Below are 8,793 nucleotides of genomic sequence, written 5' to 3' on the forward strand. Positions count from 1 at the left end.
AATGCAATTCCAATTAAAATCCCAATGATGTACCTCGCAGAAATAGAGCAAGCAATTATGAAATTCATCTGGAAGAATAAAAAACCTAGAATAGCTAAAGCAATCCTCAGTAGCAAGAGCGAAGCAGGGGGTATTGCAATACCAGATCTTCAACTCTACTACAAAGCAATAGTAACAAAAACGGCATGGTATTGGTACCAAAATAGACAGGTAGATCAATGGTACAGAATAGAGGACATGGACACAAACCCAAATAAATACAATTTTCTCATACTAGACAAAGGTTCCAACAATATGCAATGGAGAAAAGATAGCCTCTTCAACAAATGGTGCTGGGAAAACTGGAAAACTATATGCAATAGAATGAAACTTAACCCCTATCTCTCACCCTACACAAAACTCAACTCAAAATGGATCAAGGACCTTGGAATCAGACCAGAGACCCTGCATCTTATAGAAGAAAAAGTAGGTCCAAATCTTCAACTTGTTGGCTCAGGATCAGATTTCCTTAACAGGACTCCCATAGCACAAGAAATAAAAGCAAGAATAAACAACTGGGATAGATTCAAACTAAAAAGCTTTCTCTCAGCAAAGGAAACTATCAGAAATGTGAAGAGAGAGCCTACAGAGTGGGAGAATATCTTTGCCAACCATACCTCAGATAGAGCGCTAATTTCCAGAATCTATAAAGAACTCAAAAAACTCTACACGAAGAATACAAATAATCCAATCAACAAATGGGCTAAGGAAATGAACAGACACTTCACAGAAGAAGATGTACAAGTAATCACCAGATATATGAAAAAATGTTCAACATCCCTAGTAATAAGGGAAATGCAAATCAAAACCACCCTAAGATTTCATCTCACCCCAATTAGAATGGCGATTATCAAGAATACAAGCAACAATAGGTGTTGGCGAGGATGTGGTGAAAAAGGAACACTCATACATTGCTGGTGGGGTTGCAAATTAGTGCAACCACTCTGGAAAGCAGTGTGGAGATTCCTCAGAAAGCTTGGAATGGAAACACCATTTGACCCAGCTATCCCACTCCTTGGCCTATACCCAAAGGACTTAAAATCAGCATACTACAGAGATACAGCCACATCAATGTTCATTGCTGCTCAATTCACCATAGCCAGATTGTGGAACCAACCTAGATGCCCTTCAGTTGATGAATGGATAAAGAAACTGTGGCATATTTATACAATGGAATATTACTCCGCAATGAAGAATGATAAAATTATGGCATTTGTAGGCAAATGGTCGAAATTGGAGAATATCATGCTAAGTGAGATAAGCCAATCTCAAAAAACTAAAGGACAAATGATCTCGCTGATAAGCGGATGAGGACATATAATGGGGGGTGGGAGGGGCTAGCATTAGGTTTAGGGTTAGGTTTAGAGTTAGGCTAAGGAGAGCAGTAAGAATGAAGGAAAGAAGGACTGTGTAGAGGGAAAAGAGGGGTGGGAGGGGTGGGAGGGGTGGGAGGGGTGGGGGGGAGGGGAAAAATATAATAAACATCATTACCCTATGTAAACGTAAAAAAAATAAATAAATAAAAAAAAAAAAAAAAAAATATTAAAGGCCACAGAACAGTTCAGCTATCTGTTTTCCATGCTATTGTATGCATATATCTGTAAAAAAATATGGGAAGCACAAGGCCCTGGGTTGGATACCTAGTACCACAAAAAATAAAAAAAAATTAAAAAAAGAATATGGGACAGCACTATGGATACTATAATATATTAAAGGACACAGGGAATGTATTTCAATAATTTAACATGGCTTAGTAAGAATATATCTTTAGTAATAAAGACCACATGGAAGTTATTAGTTTAAAAGGGCATGTATTTATTATATTCATATTAAACGCCCCAGGTCAGGGCTTTAATTCTATTAGATTTTGGTGTGATAGTATGCACAGCGTATTATCAGGAACAGTCACAGGGCAGCAATTATAGCATTTGGGATGGTTTAGTATGGATAAAACATCAGTATTGAAAGACCACAAGACAATTTTTTTTTATTGTAAACAAATGGGATACATGTTGTTTCTCTGTTTGCACATGGCGTAAAGGCATACCATTTGTGTAATCATAAATTTACATAGGGTAATGTTGTTTGATTCATTCTGTTACTTTTCCCTTCCCCCCCACCCCTCCCACCTCTCTTTTCCCTCTATACAGTCCTTCCTTCCTCCATTCTTGCCCCCCTCCCTAACCCTAACTCTAACCCTCACACTAACCCCTCCCACCCCCCATTATGTGTCATCATCCACTTATTAGCCATATCATTTGTCCTTTGGTTTTTTGAGATTGGCTTATCTCACTTAGCATGATATTCTCCAATTTCATCCATTTGCCTGCAAATGCCATAATTTTATCATTCTTATGGCTGAGTAATATTCCATTGTATATATGTACCACAGTTTCTTTATCCATTCATCAATTGAAGGACATCTAGGTTGGTTCCACAATCTGGCTATTGTGAACTGTGCAGCTATGAACATTGATGTGGCTGTATCTCTATAATATGCTGATTTTAAGTCTTTTGGGTATAGGCCAAGGAGTGGGATAGCTGGGTCAAATGGTGGTTCCATTCCAAGTTTTATAAGGAGTCTCCACACTGCTTTCCAGAGTGGCTGCACTAATTTGCAGCCCCACCAGCAATGTATGAGTGTACCTTTCTCCCCACATCCTCACCAACACCTGTTGTTGCTTTTATTCTTGATAATCGCCATTCTAATTGGGGTGAGATGGAATCTTAGGGTGGTTTTGATTTGCATTTCTCTTATTACGAGAGATGTTGAACATTTTTCCATATGTTTGTTGATTGCTTGTAGATCTTCTTCTGTGAAGTGTCTATTCATTTCCTTAGCCCATTTGTCGATTGGATTATTTGCATTCTTGGTGTAGCGTTTTTTGAGTTCTTTATAGATTCTGGAGATTAGTGCTCTATCTGAAGTATGATTGGCAAAGATTTTCTCCCACTCTGTAGGCTCTTTCTTCACATTGCTGATAGTTTCCTTTGCTGAGAGAAAGCTTTTTAATTTGAATCTATCCCAGTTATTGATTCTTGCTTTTATTTCTTGTGCTATGGGAGTCCTGTTGAGGAGGTCCTAAGCTGACAAGTTGAAGCTCTGGACCTACTTTTTCTTCTATAAGATGCAAGGTCTCTGGTCTGATTCTGAGATCCTTAATCCATTTTGAGTTTAGTTTTGTGCATGGTGAGAGATATGGGTTTAGTTTCATTCTGTTGCATATGAATTTCCAATTCTCCCAGCACCATTTGTTGAAGAGGCTATCTTTTCTGCATTGCATATTTTTGGCCCCTTTGTCTAGTATGAGAAAATTGTATTTATTTGGGTTTGTGTCCATGTCCTCTATTCTGTACCATTGATCCACCTTTCTATTTTGGTACCAATACCATGCCGCTTTTGTTACTATTGCTTTGTAGTAGAGTTGAAGATCTGGTATTGCGATACCCCCTGCTTCACTCTTTCTGCCAAGGATTGCTTTAGCTATTCTGGGTTTTTTATTCTTCCAGATGAATTTCATAATTGCTTTCTCTATTTCTGTATGGTACATCATTGGGATTTTAATTGGAATTGCATTGAATCTGTATAGCACTTTTGGTAGTATGGCCATTTTGACAATATTAATTCTTCCTATCCAAGAACATGGGAGATCTTTCCATCTTCTAAGGTTTTCTTCAATTTCTTTCTTTAGTGTTCTGTAGTTATTGTGGAGGTCTTTCACCTCTTTTGTGAGATAGATTCCCAAGTATTTTATTTTTTTTCGATGTTATTGTGAATGGGGTAGTTTTCCTAATTTCTCTTTCTGAAGATTCATCACTTATGTATAAAAATGCCTTAGATTTATGTGCATTGATCTTATATCCCGCTACTTTACTGAATTCACTTATGAGATCTCAAAGTTTTCTGGTGGAATTTCCTGGTTCCTCTAAGTATATAATCATATCATCAGCAAATAGGGATAGTTTGAGTTCTTCTTTTTCTGTTCGTATCCCTTTAATTTCTTTGGTCTGTCTAATTGTTCTGGCTAGAGTTTCAAGGATGATATAGAAAAGAAGTGGTGAAAGAGGAAATCCCTGCCTTGTTCCAGTTTTTAGGGTGAATGCTTTCAGTTTTTCACCATTCAGAATGATATTGGACCATGGGCTTAGCATAGATGGCCTTTACAATGCTAAGGAATGTTCCCACTATCCCTATTTTTTCTAGTGTTTTGAGCATGAAGGGGTACTGTATTTTATCAAATGCTTTTTCTGCATCTATTGAAATAATCATGTGATTCTTGACTTTAAGTCTATTGATATGGTGAATTACATTTATTGATTTCCTGATGTTGAACCAACCTTGCATCCATGGGATGAAACCCACTTGATCATGGTGCACTATCTTTTTAATGTTTTTGTTTGCAATTTGCTACAATTTTGTTGAGAATTTTTGTGTCAATGTTCATTAAGGATATTGGTCTGAAATTTTCTTTCCTTGATGTGTCTCTGTCTGGTTTAGGTATCAGGGTGATATTGGCTTCATAGAATGAGTTTGGGACGGTTCCCTCCTCTTCTGTTTTATGGAATACTTTGAGAAGTATTGGAATGAGCTCTTTAAAGGTTTTGTAGAACTCAGCTGAGAGCCCATCTGGTCCTGGACTTTTCTTTGTTGGTAGACTTTTGATGACTTCTTTTATTTCATTACTTGAAATTGGTCTATTTAAATTGTGTATGTCCTCCTCGTTCAGTTTAGGCAATTCATGTCTCTAGAAACCTGTTGATGTCTTCGAAATTTTCTATTAGTTCTGCCCTCGGCTCGGTGAGCGGGGTCGCATCCTGGAAGTAAAGGGGCCATGTTGGTGGGTGACCCTGAGAGAGGTGCCGGGCCAGCGGTGAGTCCTGAGGAGTGGTAGCGCAGTCCCGCGAGCGTGACACCCAGCCCCTAACAGTCCCCCGTGGCCCCATGGAGCCGAGAAGGGGTGCTGAGTCTCTATCAGGCTCTGCTGCGCCAGGGCGAGAGCTTCAATACACTGATTGAGACTTCTACTTTGCCTCCATCCACCATGAGTTCCGGAAAAATCAGAAGCTGGAAGATCCTGAGGCCCGAGAGAAGCAGCTGGAGAAGGGCCTTGTCTTCCTCCACAGCAAACTAGGGGGACTTATTTAGGATCCTCCCCTTTCCCCTCCCACCCTAATTTCAAGGGAAAGAGAACAAAGGTGCCTTCTGCAGATATTCCTGCTCCCTTTCAGCCTCTCCTCAGAGATGCACTAAGACTCCGCAGGTGAGCAATGGCAGGCGCTGTTGAGCGCAAAGGCAAGAAGTATGACAATGGCATTGGCACAGCCATTGATTTTGTGCTCTCCAATGCCCGGCTGGTGCTGGGGGTGTGTGGAGCAGCCATGCTGGGCATTGACACACTGGCGGTTAAGCGGATGTATGATGGGCGATCAGTGCCCCAACCAGCCCCACTTGCCTGAGTCATTCAGGGAAAAGGAAATGGGAAGAACCAAACTGGATGGGCTCCCCCCGACTGCTGAACAGGGACATTAAGACAGGCCTGAGCCAGTCCCTGAAGACCCTTCCCACAGACTCTTTGGCCTTTGACACAGGTGAGAAAGGCTTGTACCCTGTTGGAACTGCCTCTGGATTGAGCCCTACTCCTTGGTTGCACAGACATTTCTTGAGTGCACACATCTGGGCATCGTGCAGGAGAAACTTCTTACTACTGGAACTGGGCAGCCATCCCTGCTGGAGAGCAGTCTCAGTCCAAGAAAGCTGCCGTGGACATTTGTGCTGAGCTCCGGAGCTTCCTACGGGCCAAGTTGCCTGACATGCCACTTCAGGACATGTATCTGAGTGGCAGCCTCTATGATGACCTGCAGGTGGTGAGTGCTGACCACATCCAACTTATCGTGCCCCTTGTGCTGGAGCAGAACCTGTGGTCATGCATCCCTGAAGAGGACACGATCATGAATGTCCCTGGCTTCTTCCTGGTTCATCGTGAGAACTCAGAGTACTTTCCTTGTGGCAGCAGTTACTGGGACTGCTTTGTCATCGGGGGCTACCTCTCCCCAAAGACAGTAGCAGACACTTTTGAGAAGGTAGTGGCTGGCTCTATTAACTGGCTGGCCATAGGGTCCCTCTTGGACTATGTGATCTGGCCAGCTCCACCTCCAGAGGCCCTGACACTTGAAGTGCAGTATGAGCAGGACAAACATCTTGTCATTGACTTCCTACCATCGTTGACCCTTGGTGACACAGTTTTGGTGGCCAGACCACACCAGCTAGCCCAGTATGACAACCTGTAGCGGCTGAGTTTGCGTCCTGCCAAGACAGCAGGTCTGCAGGCTTTGGACCAGGCTGAATCAGGCTGCCAATCGCTGTGCCTCAAGATACTCAAGGCCATATGCAAGTCTACTCCAGCTCTGGGCTCCCTCACTGTCAGCCAGCTAACCAATGTCATCCTCCACTTGGCCCAGGAGGAGGCTGACTGGTCTCCAGATAGGCTAGCTGACCATTTCCTGCAGGCTCTGAGGGGACTCATCAGCTACTTAGAGGCAGGAGTCCTGCCCAGTGCCCTAAACCCCAAGGTGAACTTATTTGCAGAGCTCACTCCTGGAGAAATAGACAAATTGGGATACACTCTCTATTGCTTATTGTCTGAGCTGGAAATGTTGCTGCAGACCTAGGGCAGTGAAGGCCAGAGCAGAGGTTGGGCGGTCAGGCACTGGAGTCACCAATGGAGACAGCTGGCTACATGGCTGGTGCCTCACAGGGTCCCTAGGTGCCTCCTGTCTTGCTGGTCACCTTCCTGGTCACTTCATGCTGATTAGAGTGACATCTCCGATCTCCTATTTTCTCACCCAACCCTTTTTATTTTTGTTACCAAACACTGTGCTCCCTACTTCTCACCTTGCTCCAGACTTTTTTTCTGGAATAAATTGAGGCAGTACAGTGCTGGTCTGAGTTGCTGAGACAACTTGGGTGTTGTGCATTTTGGCCCAGGTTTCCTTTTGCCTCTCCTGTTCAGTGTCTTTTCCTCTCTTGTTCACGCCTTCTGTTTTGCTCTTGTCCTTGGAGCCTGTCTACCTAATCAAGGTGTTGCCTTTTAGTTGAATATCACAGAAGAGCTATGACTGCATGTTTGCAAGCTGAACTTTGCAGAGTTGAGTGCTGAGAGAGTATTTAAGGTTTCTTGGGATGAGGCTGTTGGAACCAGCTTTTGACCCTGGTTCCTGGAAAACAAATCCATTCTCCCTGCCCCCTCAACTCATATTCTTAAGTGCTGATAGCATCTCTCCTGGGAACACTGTATTCAGCCCACACAGGATAAATGGATGCGGAGCTATTTGGAGATTATATTTCTTAGTGACCACCAGCAAGATCACAGGATGGGATGGGAGGGATGGGTTCAGAGGGCCTGGTGGAAAGCCTGGTGAAAGGCCTGCATGCCCACTGTCTCTCTCTCTCTGGCTCTTCGAGTCAGACAGATGAGAGAGGGCTGGGCCTGTGAGGATGTTCACATGGATGTTGGTTTTTTTCTCTTTCCTTCTCTGTTGCCAATAGAACAAGGTCTTGTAGGAACAACAGCCTCAGCAGCAAAGGCTCAGTGTCAGCTGGAAAACCCAGCCCCGGCTCATGCCTGGTTCCTGTGTTTTCTCCCCCAGTGGGCCCTGCCTTTCTAGAATGCTGCCATTGAGCCACGGACAGGCCCAGCAGCCAGCCCTTCTTCCTGCAGTTTCTGCCACAGCAGTGGGAGAGGCATGTTTGCTGAGCTCTCCAGGCATCTCCAGAGGCCAAGGGGCAGGTGTACATGCACAGCCTTCTTCCCCTGGTCCTGCCTTTCACTTGGCAGCCAGGCAGATCTGTGCTGTTGAGGGAGAGAGCACCCAGATAAAAATGCAGGAGAGGGAGGCTGATAATCCCCACATTCCTTCTTGTTTCATGCTGCTAAAATTGCACTATTTGTGGCAATGTATGTGTATCCTGAGGGTGGGGAGGAGTGTTTGATACACATCAGTGTGTCTTCCTGTTTTGTGTTTTTTCCTCTGTTGGAAGCAAGAGGCTGAGAGCAGTTCTGTTTCTGATCTGCTTATTCAGTATTTAGTTCTCCTCCCATCAAGTCTTTCATGAATTCTTCACTACCTCTCCAACAGTGAGATTCTGGGAAGCTCTCTGCAGCTGTCTCATTCCTTCCCTGACAGTGACATGAAATGATTCTTTAAATAGCACTGACACCTCAGCAACCCAGAGTTTAGGGTAGAGATAGATGCCCCCCCCCCATTGTCAGACAAGAGAAAGTTGAGAACTAGGGTAACCCTGCCTATTTAGTCTCTGCCTCTTCTCTGGGAATCCAGTTGTTTCTTTGTATGCACTGAGCAAACTGAAAAGATGGAGGCAGGAACCTTGAGAGAGCTGGGCTTCTGGTTGTCCGTCAGAAGCAGAGGGGTGTTTAAAACAGCTGATGCCTAAGTACCACCTGTGACTGGTGTAGGGAGGAGCGGAGCCTGACTGAGAGCTCCGCCAGAGCCCAGCAGAGTGGAGGGCTGATAGCAGCAGAAGCCGACTCTTTGTTGAGATAACAGATTTGGTTTCCCTGCTATGAGTATTATAAAACTTAAAAATTTCCTAAGCTGCCATCTCTGACTAAATTCTATATGAATCATTGGAAAGAACTCAAAAAGAAGGGAAAAAAAAAAGCTTTAAAGACCCTCAAGATTTCAGGGAGTCCAAATTATCAAAGTCAAGCATACCTGAATTTAGGAAAAGCAATG

The 8,793-nt window shown here is 43.6% G+C and overlaps 1 protein-coding gene and 1 pseudogene across 1 annotated transcript; both read left to right on the forward strand.

Annotated features, from left to right (window-relative positions):
* Positions 1-4,871: 4,871 nt before the first annotated feature.
* On the forward strand, positions 4,872-5,185 carry LOC124975425 (MIEF1 upstream open reading frame protein-like). Its single transcript, XM_047538154.1, is given in 3 exon segments — positions 4,872-4,910; positions 4,968-5,025; positions 5,028-5,185. Coding segments are annotated over 3 exon segments (255 nt in total).
* A 122-nt stretch (positions 5,186-5,307) lies between these two features.
* On the forward strand, positions 5,308-6,708 carry LOC124975427 (mitochondrial dynamics protein MID51-like; annotated as a pseudogene).
* Positions 6,709-8,793: the final 2,085 nt, after the last annotated feature.

Source organism: Sciurus carolinensis, unplaced genomic scaffold, assembly GCF_902686445.1.
Source record: "Sciurus carolinensis unplaced genomic scaffold, mSciCar1.2, whole genome shotgun sequence".
Lineage (NCBI taxonomy): Eukaryota > Metazoa > Chordata > Mammalia > Rodentia > Sciuridae > Sciurus > Sciurus carolinensis.